Source organism: Nicotiana tabacum, chromosome 11 (assembly GCF_000715075.1).
Source record: "Nicotiana tabacum cultivar K326 chromosome 11, ASM71507v2, whole genome shotgun sequence".
NCBI classification, from domain to species: Eukaryota; Viridiplantae; Streptophyta; class Magnoliopsida; order Solanales; family Solanaceae; genus Nicotiana; species Nicotiana tabacum.
The window spans coordinates 49,790,001-49,807,112 of record NC_134090.1 but is presented as its reverse complement, the minus strand read 5'-3'; the positions used below and the strand labels follow the sequence as shown (position 1 = coordinate 49,807,112).

Sequence of the window (17,112 nt, the reverse complement as noted above, 5' to 3'; positions counted from 1 at the left end):
GCAAATCCAAAGTTTCATATCCTCAGGACATTATTTACAATCATTACTCACCTTAATCCGGTCCAGATCTAGCCCGCGATGCCTTTGCCCCTCGAATCGGTCTCCACTCGCATCGAATCTATCCAAAATCAGAATCACAACGTCAAAATATGCTAAGGGAACGAAGCCCAAGCAAAAATAATCAATTTACAACACAAATTCCGAAATTACCAAAACCCGACCCCCGGGCCCACGTCTCGGAATTCAATAAAATTCACATCAATAGGTTCCTTATCTCCCCACGAGTTCGTACATATCAAAAGTACCAAAATCCAACCACAAATGGTCCCTCAAATCCTCAAGTCTAGGTCTCCAATACCAAGCCCTAGTTTCCCCAATTTTAACCCTTAAATTTCATTAATTATAGCTGTAATCTATGAAATAATACCATAGGAACGAGTTTTAGGTCCAAAATCCTTACCTCAATGAAGTTTCCTTGAAATCCTTCTTCAAAATCGTCCAAAAAGCTACAAAGCCGACTTAAAAATGGTGGAATAGCTCAAAAATCGCGAAGGAAATAATTTATACTTTTTGGCCCAGGCATTTTCGCATCTACGGCCATATTCCCGCTTCCGTGGTCAAGACCACCGCATCTGCGGTCCTCACTTAAGTCCCATTTTCCCCATCTGTGATGCACAAGCCGCACATGCGCCATCGCAGGTGCGGTTCACCAACCACTTCTACGGTCACAACCTCCCAACCATTTTCCGCTTCTACGACCTCCCTTCTCACATCTGCGGCATTGCACCTGCGATCCCCAATCTGCAGGTGCGGAAATATTAGAAGCAGAAAATCTGCAGCTCACCAAAATTCTAAACTTCTCCGTCAACCACCCGAAATCACCCCGAGGCCCTCGGGACCTCAACCAAAAGTACAAACATATCCCATAACCTTATTCAAATTTATACCAATCTTCAAAACACCTCAAACAACATCGAATCAACAAAAACACATCGGATTCAAGCCTAAGTTTCCAAATTCTTCCAAATTACGCTTTTAATCAAAAACCCAACCAAACCACGTCCGAATAAACTGAAATTTTGCACACACACATCCCAAATGACACAACGGAACTACTGCAACTCTTGGAATTCCATTCCGACCCCTATATCAAAATCTCACCTATCAACCAGAAATCGCCAAAATACCAACTTCGCCAATTCAAGCCTAAATCTACTCCGGACCTCCAAAACACATTCTGATCACGCTCCTAAGTCCCAAATAACCTCCCAAAGCTATCAGAACCATCAGAACTCACATCCGAGTCCTCTAATACATAAGTCAATATCCAGTTGACTTTTTCAACTTAAGCTTCCTCAAAAGAGACTAAGTGTCTCAAGCCTTACCAAATCCTTTTCGAACTCGAGCCGACCAACCCGATCGCATATAGAACCGATAGACAAAGAAATAAGAAATAGAAATGGGGGAAATGGAGCAGTAACTCATGAGATGCTGTCCAGGTCATCACATGAACTCTGACTAATACTCAATTTGCAGTGTTTAGCAAGAGGAGTACTAACCACTTTTGCATCTGTCATATTGAACCTCTTGAGTACCTTATCAATGTATTTCTTTTGGGAAAAAAGTAACTCCTCTCTATCTCTATGTTGGTGGATTTGAATGCGCAATATTTTCTTTGTTGGCCCCAAGTCCTTCATCGCAAACGATTTGCTCAACTGCTACTTAAGGAATGCAATTCTAGATTTATTCTTGCCAACAATAAGCATGTCATCCACATAAAGCAATAAAGTAATAAAATCATCATCAGAGAACTTCTGGAAGAATACATAATGGTCTGAAGAAGTTTTCTTGTATGACAGATTCAAACTTCAAATACCATTGCCTTGGAGCTTATTTCAATCTATATAGGCTCTTTTTTAATTTGCAGATATAATTTTCTTTTCCCTTAGTTACAAAGCCCTCATGTTGCTCCATATAAATCTCCTCATCTAAATCACCATGAAGAAAAACAATCTTGACATCCATCTGCTCAACCGCTAAATCTAGACTTGCGGCTAAGCCTAGAACCACACGAATAGAAGACATCTTCACAACAGGGGAGAAAATTTCATCAAAGTCAACTCCTTTCTTCTGGCCAAAACCATTAACAACTAACCTCGCCTTGTATCTAGGCGCAGAGGTATGGTTATCTTGCTTTATTCTGAATATCCATTTGTTAGATAAAGCTCTCTTACCTTTCGGCAATTTCACTAACTCATATGTGCCATTCTCATGGAGTGACTTCAACTCATCTTCCATGGCTTCTATCTACTGATTTTTGTGAGTATCTTGCATGGCTTCATCATAGCTCTCCAATTATCCCATGTCAGTCAAAAGTACACACTCATCAGGAGGATAGCGGATGGTTTTTTGCTTCTCCCTTCTAGATCTTCTAAGAGAGGTTTCAGGAGCATTCAAAGTAGTTACCTGAGTAGGAATTGGTTGATGATTAACCATAACTTCATCAATTGGAGCACCCATAACGTCTACACCATGATGATCATTTTGATCTTGATCACTATCTCCATCATTGTCTTGGGTTCCTTCATGTGCAATAGGTGCCTTAGCAATTGAAACTGGATCAATATCAACTAAGCTCTCATTACTCTGAGAATCTATCTTCTCAGCTTTGTCAATATCTTCAATAGTTTGGTCTTCAAAGAATATTGCATCACGACTTCTAATAATTTTATTGTCAACTGGATCATAAAAACTATACCCAAACTCATCTTGACCATAACCGATAAAGATGCACTACTTAGTTTTGACATCCAGTTTCGATCTCTCATCTTTAGGAACATGCACACAAGCTTTACACCCAAAAACTCTCAGGTGATCATAAGAAACATCTTTGGCAAACCAAACTCTGTCTGGAACATCACCATCCAAAGCAATAGCAGGAGACAAATTGATAACATAGGCAAAAGTGTTAAGTGCTTCCACCCAAAATGTATTTGGAAGTTTAGCCTCTGAAAGTAAGCACCTAACTCTCTCAACTAGAGTTCTATTCATCCTCTCTGCCAAACCATTCAATTGAGGCGTCTTGGGCGGAGTTTTCTGATGACGAATTCCTTGTTCTTTGCAATAGTTATCAAAGGGACCACAATATTCACCACCATTATCAGTGCGAATACATTTTAATTTCTTCCCCGTCTGTCTCTCAGCTAAGGCCTGAAATTCCTTAAACATGCTAAGTGCTTGATCTTTAGATTTCAAAGGATACACCCAGAGCTTGAGATGAATGATCATCAATGAAGGTCACAAAGTAAAGTGCACCACCTTTTGACTTTACTTTAAAAGGATCACATAAATCAGAGTGTACTAGATCCAATAAATCGGGCTTTCTTGAGGGAGGATGGCTATGAAAGGAAACCCTTTTCTATTTGCTAGCTAAACAATGTATGCACCTTTTCAGCTTTGCTTGTTTCACTCCAGAAAGCAAACTTTTCTTAGCCAAACACGTAATCCCCTTCTCACTCATATGACTCAATCTTCGATGCCACAATTCTGATAAAGTATCACTTTTCACTAGATTTATGGAGTCATTAAGAATAGAACCCCGTGTCACATATAATTGACTAGAATTGACTCCTCGAGCCACTACTAATGAGCCCTTGGTGAGTTTCCATTGGCCATTAAAGAGGGCAATTATGGTAACCTTCATCGTCTAATCTTCCCGCGGAGATCAAATTAAAAGGAAAGTCTGGAGCATGTTTGACATCTTGAAGAACTAACGTTGAACCGTTATTAGTTTTCAAACAAACTGTGTCAACACCAAACACCTTAACTTCACTAGCATTGCCCATCTTTAATACTCCAGAATCAACAGGAGTATAAGATGAGAAAAAATCTTTTTTTGGTGTGACATGTGAGGTAGCTCCAGAATCTACTATCCAGCTCGTCTCATGGGATACCAAATTGATGATGTTTTCATCATAAGTAAAAATAAGGTCATCTCAAACAATAGCAACAATATTGTTCTCGTTATTTTCAACTTTCTTTCCTTTTCTAATGTCTTGCAACCACTTGTGGCAAAATCTTTTGATGTGTCCTCTCTTGCTACGGTGGTTGCGTATAATATTATGGTATTTGGACCTTGACTTACTTCTACTTTTACCTCTATTCCTCGAGCCTCTTATTTTATCTCTCCCCCGGTCTTCTATAACCAAGATATCTGCTTGTGAGGACGAACCCTGAGATTTTCTCCTCACTTCCTCGTTCAACACACCACTCTTGGAATATTCCATGATCATCTTACCACTAGGAGCTGAATTTGTCAAAGAAACACAAAGAGTTTCCCAAGAGTCAGGTAGAGTATTAAGAAGCCAAAGTCCTTGTATCTCATCATCGAAATTAACTCCCATTCCAGAAAGCTGATCAAGGATGCCCTGGAAATTATTTATGTGATCAAGGATAGGGCTATCTTCCTTGTATTTAAATGTCATCAATCGCTTTAGCAGGAACAACTTGTTGTTCCCAGTTTTTGAAGCATAAAGAGTCTCTAGCTTTTCCCACAATGATCTTGCATGTGTCTCGTTCACAATATGGTTGCGAACATTATCTTCAATCCATTGTCGTATATATCCACATATTTGTTGGTGCTCGAAATCCCAATCTTCATCAGATATACTCTCAGGTTTATGAGCTGAAAAAACGGGTTGATGTATCTTCTTCACGAACAACAAATCTTTCATCTTGCTTCTCCAAACATTATAATTTCTCTCATTTAAACATACAATCTTGCTCATATTCGCCTCCATTCCATAACAACCCGGATAAATAACCAAGGCTCTGATACCAATGATATGTTGAGGAAGAGGCAAACCCGAAAATAAAGAAGATAAAAAATACCAAATTTTAACGTGGAAAACCCTTCAAATCGAAGGTAAAAACCACGGGATCACAAAGATCCAAAAAGCTCCACTATAACAATAAGAGGGTTACAAAGGTTCTCCAAATTGGCTATACAACAAGTGCCAAACACAGAGCAACAAGAGCAATAAATAATCAATTGAAGAAAGAAGAGGATCCACAAAAACGAAGCTCTTGTTCAAGGCTCGAAATCAGATTATACGAGCCTCTAAATCCAATCTTCACCGTTCAAATTAAAGATTAAGATGTTACAAACATCAATTAAAATTTCCGCCCGATCCAACGGTTAACGAATCGGAAAACGTAATTTGAATTTAGCTGGCCGGAATAAAAATCTGCAGCGAAACAAATACTTTTCTTCTCTCTTCTCTCTTGATGAAAGCTCTCTCAAAAACCACTCTTATGTGCTTAAGTCTTTCAAAGACTTGTATCGATGAGCATAGAATGATTCTCCAAGGTTGTCTTATTTATAGATCATGAGTGGTGCTTTCTCTTAAAAGCAAAACCCATTCAAAATAGGAATAAACATCGAATCCAATTCCGAATAGAAATGGAAACCAAAAAAGAATAGGATTAGGCCATTAGGCCTTTGGCTCGACAATATGAGCATGAACCCAACAATTAGTAACAACGCGAGAATATTTAACTCATTGTCTCTATATTGTATTTCCGACACGAACATCTCAGACAATATTGTCTCCAACTTCTTGTTGAATGTCTTTGGCAACGTCTACACATATCTAGCTCAATTAGTTGTAGTATCATTATATCTGCGAAGTCTTGAGGAATTGAGACCATGAAATAATTTCTCCAGACAAGCGTTCTGAGACATGGAAAATGATCACTGCTGGTTTTCCACATTTCCTTTGGTAAACATAGAAGACCATGACGATAGATAATAGCCCGAAGGCCGAACACACTGAATTATTAAACCCTGTAGATTCTTGAGTTTAGCTATGACCGGGATATTTTGAAGGCTCATGTATGGTGAAAGCTAGGTATATATATCATCTCAAATAAAATAAACCTTGTATACTATTTGGCGTGTCAGTGAGATTATATCTACTACTCTTAGTAGCTTGAAACATGAAAAAGCTAGCTCGTGGCCGTGGGTATAAAATCCATAACTACGGAAGATAACAGAACGTACTTTAGAACATGTGTCAAGACCAACACGAGAATAATAATACTGAACATAATATCGTTCTCCATGATAACGTTCATTAACTCTGTATTTTAATCTTCCTCCAAGCAAAATCCATATATATATATTATCATGAATTCGATCGGCTGCTCTTGATTTTGCCACTGAAACTCCATGTATTGACAGAAACCAAATTTCTATCAAACATTTCTCTGCAGTCATTTGGAAGCTTTCATCGCTCTGCAGCCCATCATCTCACTACTCTTCTTGAAGACAACCAAATATAGAAGACAAGCTCTGAGGCAAGTGGTAGTAACTAAACGCTAAAACTCTTGAGCAATAGTGATCAAGCTCTGTGCTCATCAACAAATTCATATCTTCAACCACTTCTTCCATTCATCGAGTGATTTACCTATTTTTGAAAGAACTCCAGCCATGACAACAGTTGCTAGTGGCAATCCTTCGCATTTCCTGGCAATTTCTCAAACTCAGGGGATAAGTATTCATTATCAAACACCTTCTGCTACAACAAGTTCCAACATTCATCAAAAGTCAAAAGACGCATTTGAATAGGAGGTGCACTTAAACTAGCATACCCAGCAACCTTTTTGTTTGTTCCGAGTAGTCAATAGCATTTGACTTCCATTATATTGCTGTTGAATGGAAAACACATTCTTAAACTGTCCAAAGTTTCGGTCGTCCATATGTCATCAACAATCACCAAATACCTCGCCTATCTTTCAAGCTTTTCTAGAGTAAATCTGCAACTTCTCCATCACTCTTCTCATCAAGTCTTTCACTCCTTGTGGACGTGTAGTGAAGGAGGCCAAGGTATAGATTTCTCAGATGATAATGTATTGGGAAAAAAACTGAATTTACATTAAAGGTGACGTGACATGACACGAGGACTGGTCAAATGGTCAAAACATGATGATCAGTTAAGAGGCACGAGTGACAACAGATACGGGGAAAGGAAAGCTAAATAGGCACGAGAGGCAATTCGAATAATACAAGTTTCGTACCTATTTAGGTCATTTAAAGCCAAGAGATCAGAAGGCATTGAAGACATGGATATGATGACAAAAAGGAGTCCAAATTCAATATTAAATATCCAATACGTTAGAGAATTGGTATTAAATAGGAATGATTGTGTAACGTCTTATTTAATATCATTTATTGCTCATAATTGTCTCATTAAGACTAAGGTATTACTCCTTTACTTAGAATCAACTATAAAAGGAGGAGGTCTCGTCATTTGTAAGGACAGGGGATATCAAAAATATTACATTGGAATACAAAACTATTTACTGCTTATTTGTCATTCTCAAAAAGTCTATTATTTCTTTTTCGTCTCCTGATTATCAGTAGCCCAAATTTCTATTTGTCTTTAGCTTTGACCAAAGAATCACATTTTTGGTTAAACAAATTGGTTCCGTTACCGGAAAACTGATAATCTTTTTTTTGAAGCTACGTTTTATTCGTCTTTATCAACATGTCAAACAACAACAACAACAACAACAATAACAGTGACATGCCTCTGTATGCTGAACAGAGGGAGGGGGAACAATGGAATGAGGAGTAGTAAAAGAGGTAAAAACAATGGGAGCTGTGGGAGTCAAAGCAGGGACAGTAGGAGCAGATATGGGAACCAAAACAGGTAAGGAAACAGGAGTCGATAAAATAGGCAAAGAAATACTCGTGGTTGTCAAAGGAATAGAAGGAATAGAAGAAGAGAGGGGAGTTTCATCAAGAACTGGTCCAAACTCTCCACTCTCAAAACCACTAACAAAGAGACGTCGAATTGATTCATTAGAGCCTCTTGGAGTGGTATCCTCATCAGAAAGGATTTGAACAGGCTCGGAGATAGAGGCTCGAGCAGGAGTATCTTCAACTTCATCCCCATCAATGACGCGTCTCCTGGCTCTTGGCCTAGCTATCAAAGAGGTATTCTCTTCTTCCTCATTCTCAGAACTTTCTTCTACAACTTTTCTTTTTGGTAGCGTGGCCCGAGTCTTTTCCAAATCAAGTGAAGTGGTTGAAGACGCTCGAATGACAACGGCTACCTCAGTTGTTATACCCCTGATACCAAATCCTGATAAAAAGAGGGATAAAGAATTAAAATTAGAAAGAATTCAATATACGGCAAAGCATAAGGAAATACATACCATGGGTCTTCACTTTCCAACCATTCAAAAGAGAAATTGATTTCCAAGTTCTCGCCTCCATAGGCGCAATCTTCAAAATTGAATCTACCCAACCACGAAAGTTAGGAACGTGTTCCACATCTCCCATGGTTGCTACAAAAAGCCAAAAAGAGACGAGATTAGAAAAGAAATCAAAATTCTTAAAAAATAGATACGGTAAGAAAAAGAAAAACTTACGTGCAAAATTCCACTTCTCAGGGAAGGGAATGTTTGTTTCACCCAACAAATCCACCGTACATACAGCAACGTAACGACAATACCACCCTCGATCCTTGTCATCTTCGGGGTTTACCAAAACCTTCTTGCTTCTTGTAGTCAAGGTAAAAATTCCATGGCAGAATAATTTGGGGTGGTATAGGTGAACAAGATGGGAAAGGTAAAATTAACATGGGCTTTGGTAGACAAATACCTTAAGCAAGCCACAGCTCTCCAAACAAGAGGACCTACTTGTGCTAAGCAAATTTTGAAAAAACGGCAAAATTCAAGTATAATTGGGTCAATGGCAGGATTAAATCCCAAAGTAAAGTGATAAGTATAAACGAAAGAGAATCCAATTCTGAAAGAAGAAATTCTCTGGTTTGGGGAAGGAATCATCATACGAAGATTATCTCTCCAATTACAATCTTTCCTAACAGTGGGAATCACAAGTTCAGTTATTAAAAAAGGATAGATGTCAGCTTTTTCTAAATTTTTAACTTGTTCTTGGAGAGATCTTCTATCATTCCCAAAAGATAAATCATTGGGTACGATTTCTTCAACTAAAGGTTCCTGAGTAGGTTCAGAAAGTTCTTTACCTTTAGAAGAGGGGGTCTTTGGGATAGAACTCCTAATACCAGAAGAAGAAGAAGCAGAACCAGATGAACCACCACGAGTGGATCCTAGGCTCAAGCTCCGAAGCCTACCTCCTCTGCCTCTCCTATGTCTTACGGGGGCAGAGGGTTAAATATGTTTATAATGACAACCGTCAAACTTAGAAGTGTAATGATGGAAAACCTATAATAAAGGCAACTATCACTTCGTGAATAGTGGGAATGAAGAAGCCTTGAAAAAAGGGCGCAGAATTGCGGAATCAATCAGAAAGTGACACGTGTGTAGAGCATTAAATAAAAGGTGACACGTATGCAAAGCATTAATTAGAAGGGACAATTGAAGCGTCAGTACTGTCATAGAATTAATTACGGCAAAAATTTCCTTTTTATGAAGATCCACTTCCCAGATATTTAATTGATAAATAAATGAAAAGTGGGGGGACTATCTGTATTGGGAAAAAACTGAATTTACATTGAAGGTGACGTGGCATGACACGAGGAATGGTCAAATGGTCAAAACATGATGATCAGTTAAGAGGCACGTGTGACAGCAGATACGGGGAAAGGAAAGCTAAATAGGCACGAGAGGCAATTCGAATAATACAAGTTTCGTACCTATTTAGGTCATTTAAAGCCAAGAGATCAGAAGGCATTGAAGACATGGATATGATGACGAAAAGGAGTCCAAATTCAATATTAAATACCCAATACGTTAGAGAATTGGTATTAAATAGGAATGATTGTGTAACGTCTTATTTAATGTCATTTATTGCTCATAATTGTCTCATTAAGACTAAGGTATTACTCCTTTACTTAGAGAATCAACTATAAAAGGAGGAGGTCTTGTCATTTGTAAGGACAGAGGATATCAAAAACATTACATTGGAATACAAACCTATTTACTGCTTATTTGTCATTCTCAAAAAGTCTATTATTTCTTTTTCGTCTCCTGATTATCAGTAGCCCGAATTTCTATTTGTTTTTAGCTTTGACCAAAGAATCACATTTTTTGTTAAACAGATAATTCTTGCGAAACAGTGCTCTTTGCACGAACATCACATTATCAGTGGTTCATTGAAAATCCTTGTTGTGGAAGTAGTCTAGCCGATTCCCCCCATTCCTACTGGAGAGATAATTATCACTTCTCCATGGTCTCTTCTAATAAGTTGAACTTGCAATATCTCAAGTTCATTGTTATAACACACAATTATGTTCTTCTGACGAATCACCAAGTTGAAAAGTTTGTTGGTTTTGGATATTTGGCGTTTCCATACATGTTCTTCATCTTCATCAACTCACCCTTGTGTAATCAGCATTAATTTCAATCACTTGCTGCAAGCATTCACAAATAATTCTTCATCTTCTCCTGTAAGGTGTTGTTGGTGTTCAACGGATAAGGATAGTGTTGCCATGAAAGAAGTTATATATGGCAGCATAAGCCATCTTTCCCTGCTTCTCTTTAGTCCTATATATAACTATAATTTTGTAAATATATATAATCTGATTAGACAGGCTTGCAGGAAATACAACTACTTCACCAAGGCAAAGAAGACTATATAGCTTCTTAATGATAAGAGCATAAATAACGGAGATACTTTTTATCTTCACTTTTCTTACTTTTTATCAAATAATGGTGAACCTATTTTTTTTTTTTATCTGTTTCAAATGTTTCAAAAAGAATGACCATTTTCTAAATTTGAAAATAATTTAGCTTAAACTTACAATTCTATCAGAAGTTTTTATAACCACACAAATAATATGAGCCCTTTTTGGACTTGTTTAGAACTACAAATTTCAATTTTTTTTTTTTTAAAACTCTCTGCCGAGGTAAATTTATTCCTTTTTGTTTTCTGCGCTCCCTCTTTTCTGCCGTCTCCCATTTCTCTTTTTCTTTGATGTTACGACATTTCTTTTATTATATCGTATTTGGGGATACCAAACGACACGTTATACCACTCTTCTACATGGAAACCAATCTTGGATCTGGAATAGATGGTTGTTTCTTGGCCCGTACCAAACTCAGAAATTGATCTTGCCCATAACTTGCTATAACTCCAATTCGTTTCTTGAATGAGAGCAGTGTCAAAACTTAAGCTGGGTTCCTCCCCGGGCTCCATCCAGTCAGAGGTGGAAACTGTGAGAATTACGGGTTCAATTGAACCCATAACTTTCGAAGCGAAGTAAAAATTTGTGTGTAAAAATTTATTAAAATTACAAAAATAATAGATTTAAACTCATAACTTTAAATATATAATTGACTCAATGTTAAAAATCTTAAAAAGTGAACCCATATAATTTAAATCCTGGATCCGCATCTACATCCAGTTGTTTGTCATTGCAATGGTTAGGAATGACAGGCGATGCGGGTGAGGGGCGGGTTCTGTCTGAACCCATGAAATTTAACCCGCCCCGCAGCCGCAATTTTTTTTATTTATAAAAATTCTTTCTTTTTTAGAAAACTGAAAAATATATTTAAAAAATATTTTTTTTCCGGGGGTGAGAGGGAGGGGGGCAGAAAAACGAAAAAACAGAAAATTGAAATTATAAAAAAAAAAAACAATTGTGCGGCGGCCGAGGTAGGGGCAGGTGAGGGGATGAGGTGGGAAGTGCAGAAAAACGAAAAACAGAAATTTGAAATTGCAAAAAAAAAAAAAAAAAATTAAGTTTAAAAAATTATTTTTTTTGCGGGAGGGGGTGGGGTGGGGTAGAAGGGTAGTAGAGTGAGTGGTAACGGAAAAACTGAAATAAAAGAAAATATTTTTTGGAGAGAGGGGGTGGTGTGGGTTTGTGAGGGTGAGAAAGGTTGAGAAGGAGTTTTGGAAAATGTTTTTCCTTCTTTTGATAAGGAAAATATTTTCCTCCAAATAAGGAAAATATTTTCCAAACCATTTAAGCCAACCAAACATGAGAGAATTGAAAAATATTTTCCTTCGTACCAAACACACCCTAAATCTAGTGGTTTTTCCTGTAGAACAATTAAACTCCAACCTCAACTACGATTGTGATTGTCGTTTTCTCAAATCTCTACGTCTATTTGTGATTCTGCTAAGTAAAGCAATTGAGAGCAAAAGATTAATTTTAGGAAGACGTTGGAAATTTTTAGCAACGAGATAGTTTCTTTCAAATATTGCCTGGATATGTACGGTGGAAGAACAGAAGATCTATTGCCTTTTCAAAATCAAAACAAAGTGAATTTTGATAATTATGTAAAGATCCTTACCTTATTTGTCATAGAACATCTGCAACATTGAAGCCAAAGATAGTAAAATGTCAAAATTAACCATTCATTTAGACAAATTAGAGCAGCAAATGAATCTTTTTCATTTGAATAAAGAAAATGGAGTATGGATTTTTAAATGCAACAGTTGAGATAATTTTTCGAATGAGAACTGTTTCAATAGGCAAAGAAAGCTGAAAATGAATATCCTAAGTGAAGCACCTTGAGAACTGTTTCAATAGGCAAAGAAAGCTGAAAATGAATATCCTAAGTGAAGCACCTAATAGAGGATTACTGTACTATGTATTAAATCCCCACCCGCGACCCGCCCCATTGCCATCCCTAGCCAATGGTGAGGAGGTGCAAGACACTCTGAATACGCGTGCTGTAATTATAATTAAAAAGGGTTATTGTTGATGTACTAGTCAATTTCACACAGCCTCTACAAGATCATCGTTCCCACGAATGAGAGGTAATGGGTAATAGATGAATTACATCCGGATTAAATGATCCTTAGCTTACTGGTGGACTAATTGCAGTCTGCTGACAAAGGGAAGACAGGATATGTTCCCTTTACTTAATTCAAGGGGTTTCAGAAAGAAGAGAGAACTAGATTAACGTCTTAAGGACTACACATTGTATTTCCAATAGAGAAAAGCGTTGCTAGCTCTAAATGAACACAGATACAACCTTGTAATTAGAAGGCCAACAAACAAAGAATTTTTAATGACATTCAACTTGGCCTGCCATTAAGAAACAGCTATACCTCGAAGGGTTGCTGACATTTAGCTAATCATAGTACTAATGAAAGAGAAAGATTACAAAAACACTAAGGAAAAGAAAGACAATTATGGTTCATCTTCTTCTTATGAGATCCCATCATGTGACAAGGATCTTCATTTGTATTCAAGAATCATGTTGTTCTCTGGTGCAAGTCCAACACAAGCCCTCAATATGTTCTCAAGCATTGCCCTCTGCTTCGAGAGTGCATTCACCACTGGTGTACCTGGTGGTACCTGTTTACCAATTCACAACACAAACATCAAAAACTGGGTTAAAAATAGTAGGTTCTTCATCTAAGAGCTATCATATGTAATTAAGAGAGTGAAATATTGGAGCCTAAGATGTTCAAACATAAATTTAGGCTTAAAAGTGTGGGTTCATGTGATGATAATGACAACTTTTGTGGTTCATGTGAAGTCCTCTTTAGTTTGTTGTGACCATAGGTCTCTGCATATTTTGTAAGTGACACCAATTTTCTAGAGTGAACATGAATGAAAACATTCTTAATTGACCCTACCAATCAACTAGCAACTTGGTAAATGCATGCACATTGCTGCTTTTGGTGCTATTTTAACAAAAATAAAGAAAGTTCAAGAGAACTTACCAGAGGAGCCTTGGTAAGGTAGCTGAGGATAGTAGCCACGGGGTGGAAGGAATGGAACTTACCCTGAAAATAAGACACGATTCATGTTATTTCAGAACATATCAACTAGCTCTTTAAAGTCATTGCAACTAGTGTAATGTTATAAGTCAGTGAGAAAGAAACAGACCTCTCCTTCAGCTTTTAGCTGAATGCGGGTACTGAGTTCAGCAAGAAGGACCAAATCCAAGATAATTGGAGCAGCCAAAAGAGAATCCTCACAAGTATTGTGCAGAACAATGGTGTTCTTTCCTCCCATGAAAATCTCAGATATGTACTCATCCATTGCCCTCTTGCTGTCTCCCACATATGGCACATACTGAATCCCAAAATCCATGCTACAATTAGTATAATGCCTTGTGTTTTTTTTATGTTCTTTTAATTGTGAAAATATGTACTTTACCTTAATCACAACAACATGGTCAGGGTGCTCTCCAGGCTCATAAAGGATGGCATTGCTTGAAACCATGTCATCAACAACATTACTTTTCGAGATCTCCTTTGAACGGAATGTTTGAGGGGCAGACAGATTCATTCCATCATTGTTACCCAAGTGGTTGTAGCTCACAATTGATGTTGGCTGTAATTTTAACAAACACACGTTTAACCAATATTCAACTTTCCTCTATCAAGAATCCCATCTTTTACATATCAAGTGCGCTAATTTGAAGCACAAGTCATACCTTAATACCAGCTCCAACAAGGAAATCAACCAGCACTGACTTCATTTTGGTTTGACCACTCTTAAAGTCATCACCACCAATCAATGTGTTCCTCTTGATGGCCAAATCAATGAGGCCTAAGAAATTTTCAGCAAAAAATCATTTAATACATAAAACAAACTAACACACACAGCTGATTCCCAAAGCAAGTAGAGTACTCTTATTTTGAGATTGAAACAGACCTGGCACAAAGGTGTTCTGGGGGCTTCCATTAATAAAAGGCACATTTTCAAGAATGCAGGCAATAGCATACAAAGTGGAAGGAGATATTTCAGCTTCATTTCTGTCCACAGAAGCAAAGAGGTTTTCCATAGTGTCATTAAGTCCAACAACCACATTACTGTATCTTTCAGTGTTAGCAGTCCACAAGACTACCACCTTGTCCACTTTGTTCTTCTCCTTAAACTCCCTAATTTACCAAAACAACATCACTACATTAGCGCACACTAAAACAAATAACACCACACACTTTTGTTACTAAATAAAACAACCCTTTTTACCTAATATCCTTAATGATTTGATCAATTTGTTCTTTCTTGGTTCCTTTGATCACGTTGTTGGCACGTGACCCTTGGTTAGCAGCAATGAAATCAGGGTTATAGATACCAGGGAGTGGGACCATAGATTCCATGTAGGGCCTCAACTGCTTTTGTAGATCAATATCAAATACCTTAGCCCTGGCCATGGCATCTGCTAAATTCATGTCACTGATGTCCCATCCTCCAAACACTACGTCATCTGGGTTGACCTATTTCATTTTAAAATTAACAAAAAGAACTATCAACAAATAGAAGAAATATAAAAATATATCAATCAGAACCAAAATTAAAAAAAAAAAAAAAAAAAAAAATTGACTCTCGAAATAACAATGCCACATAAATTGGGACAGGGACATAAAAAGTAAAGGTTACCATGGGAAGGAGGCTCTTAAATGGAGCATAGATCTCCTCTCCGTTGAAAGACCCAACTCGAATAGCAGAAGCCTGAGTAAGAGAGCCAAAGTAATTGGCTTGTTGAACCTTATCTTTGGTGGCCCATGAAATTCCTCTGCCAATATTCAAGACCAGACCATAATATAAGGAAGAAATAATTTCTACAACATAAAAATAAAAACAAGAAAAAAACAGTAAATAAAATCATGAAAATTTACAGAAAAAACATAAGAGAAGAAACTCACTCTCTATTTGCAATAACACCACCGGTCAAGGTTGAACCATTGTTTCCACCCCATCCAACAAGCATAACCCTATCAAAAAATTACACAGAAAAAATGTCACAAAACCATAGTAACGCAAAATAAAGAAAACCCCATTTTTTAATTTCTCAAATCTAGGGTAAATTTTAAATATTTTTTACTATAGTAAATGTTAAAGAAATGAAGGATCTGGTATAAGAAAACACATACCCTAATTTGGGAACATGAACATCAGTCTTAAACTCATATTTGACATTCTTAGGTTTGACGGTCCATTGATATGTCCCATTTTTCTCCTCATGAACTAACTCAGTGGTTTGATAATCATAGACAGAGTGAATCTCACTTTCGGTGTATTTAACGTTGGGGCTCTCAACCTTAAAGTTCTCGATGAACATTTTGAGGAAATTTTAGAAAGGATCAAAGGGGAAAGGTTTTTTAACAAACAAAGAGAAGAACACGCTACGAGTATACTTGAGGCTAAGAGCTCCACTTGCACTGCCAGTTGGTTGAGACATGGCAATGTATATATAGACACATTTTGCGGAAGTGGAAGTACACATGGCGCTTCGACAGTGGATCTGGTCCCACTTTAAACCTTGAATATAAATGTGAATCTTAGCCATGCAAAAATTTGAACAACATGGTATTTTCTTTGCATTTTTTCTTTTCGATCAAAGAAAATAAATGATTTGAGTATTGATTAGACTTAAAGTTTATTATGTCTGAAATACCATTTTCTTCTTAGATCTATCTATGGTTTGTATCACACTAGAGGGTTCCCTTACCTTCTATTTTCATGAGCCTTCTTATGGTTTCTTGAAAAAAAAAATTAAGGGCAGGGGCAGAACTAGTACTAGATGTGGACCATATAATTTTGATCTAAACCTGAATTTATTTGTGCGAAATATTGAAATTGCTAAAAACATTGAAGTTCTTAATTAAACTAATATAAGAAGTAGGGTAAGTTCTGCCTAGTGTGGGATAATGCTGTTGTTGTTAATTAAACTAATAATTAATAATTGAAACTCTAATCTTATATTATGAAATTAAAATTCTGAGCGAAGAAAAGGGCCAGTAAGCAAGTCGTCAGATTGACACGAGTGGAGGTGAGACTGAGAGCGACGAAAAAGATGGATATGGGAGCTGCGGGCATACACGTGGCAGAATTTATCGAAACTGATTTGTGAACGTTTCATTGGTTTCCATGTTTACAAAAGATACTTAAATTAAATGCATAATAACATGAATCAATTGTACAATATTATATCACAAAATCTATACGATTTAAGTCATAAACATGGGGACAAAAGCATCTCTTTTTTTTATTTGTTAAGTAGTACTCCCTCTGTTTCAGTTTATGTGAACCTATTTCTTTTTTAGTTCGTTCCAAAAAGAATGAACCCTTTCTAAATTTGATAACAATTTAGCTTAAAGTTACAACTCTGCCCCTAATGAGAAGCTTTTATAACCACACAAATACTCTG

General features: G+C 37.1%; 1 protein-coding gene across 3 annotated transcripts; it reads right to left on the bottom strand.

Annotated features, from left to right (window-relative positions):
• Positions 1–12,903: 12,903 nt before the first annotated feature.
• On the bottom strand, positions 12,904–16,141 carry LOC107795866 (inositol-3-phosphate synthase). 3 transcript variants are annotated; one of them, XM_016618573.2, is made up of 10 exons: positions 15,836–16,141; positions 15,608–15,676; positions 15,342–15,477; positions 14,931–15,178; positions 14,613–14,839; positions 14,392–14,507; positions 14,112–14,288; positions 13,839–14,027; positions 13,673–13,735; positions 12,904–13,301 (listed from the first exon to the last, which is right to left on the bottom strand). In XM_016618573.2, the coding sequence occupies exons 1-10, from the start codon at positions 16,021–16,023 to the stop codon at positions 13,182–13,184; spliced, it is 1,533 nt and encodes a 510-aa protein (XP_016474059.1). In that variant the 5' UTR covers positions 16,024–16,141; the 3' UTR covers positions 12,904–13,181. The 3 variants fall into 3 exon arrangements, with proteins under 3 accessions (XP_016474059.1, XP_075081169.1, XP_075081170.1); XM_075225068.1 differs by having other exon boundaries at positions 12,904–13,334; positions 13,644–13,735; positions 15,836–16,140; XM_075225069.1 differs by lacking the exon at positions 13,673–13,735 and having other exon boundaries at positions 12,904–13,334; positions 13,802–14,027; positions 15,836–16,140.
• Between the last annotated feature and the right edge of the window lie 971 nt (positions 16,142–17,112).

Bases quoted from the DNA above. Each gene is read 5' to 3' on its own strand.
- LOC107795866 (XM_016618573.2), bottom strand. From the start codon at position 16,023: ATGTTCATCGAGAACTTTAAGGTTGAGAGCCCCAACGTTAAATACACC. The intron at 15,478-15,607 runs GTGAGTTTCTTC...GAATATTGGCAG, and splicing joins GGTGTTATTGCAAATAGAGA to AGGAATTTCATGGGCCACCA. The intron at 13,736-13,838 runs GTCTGTTTCTTT...TCTTATTTTCAG, and splicing joins AGCTAAAAGCTGAAGGAGAG to GGTAAGTTCCATTCCTTCCA.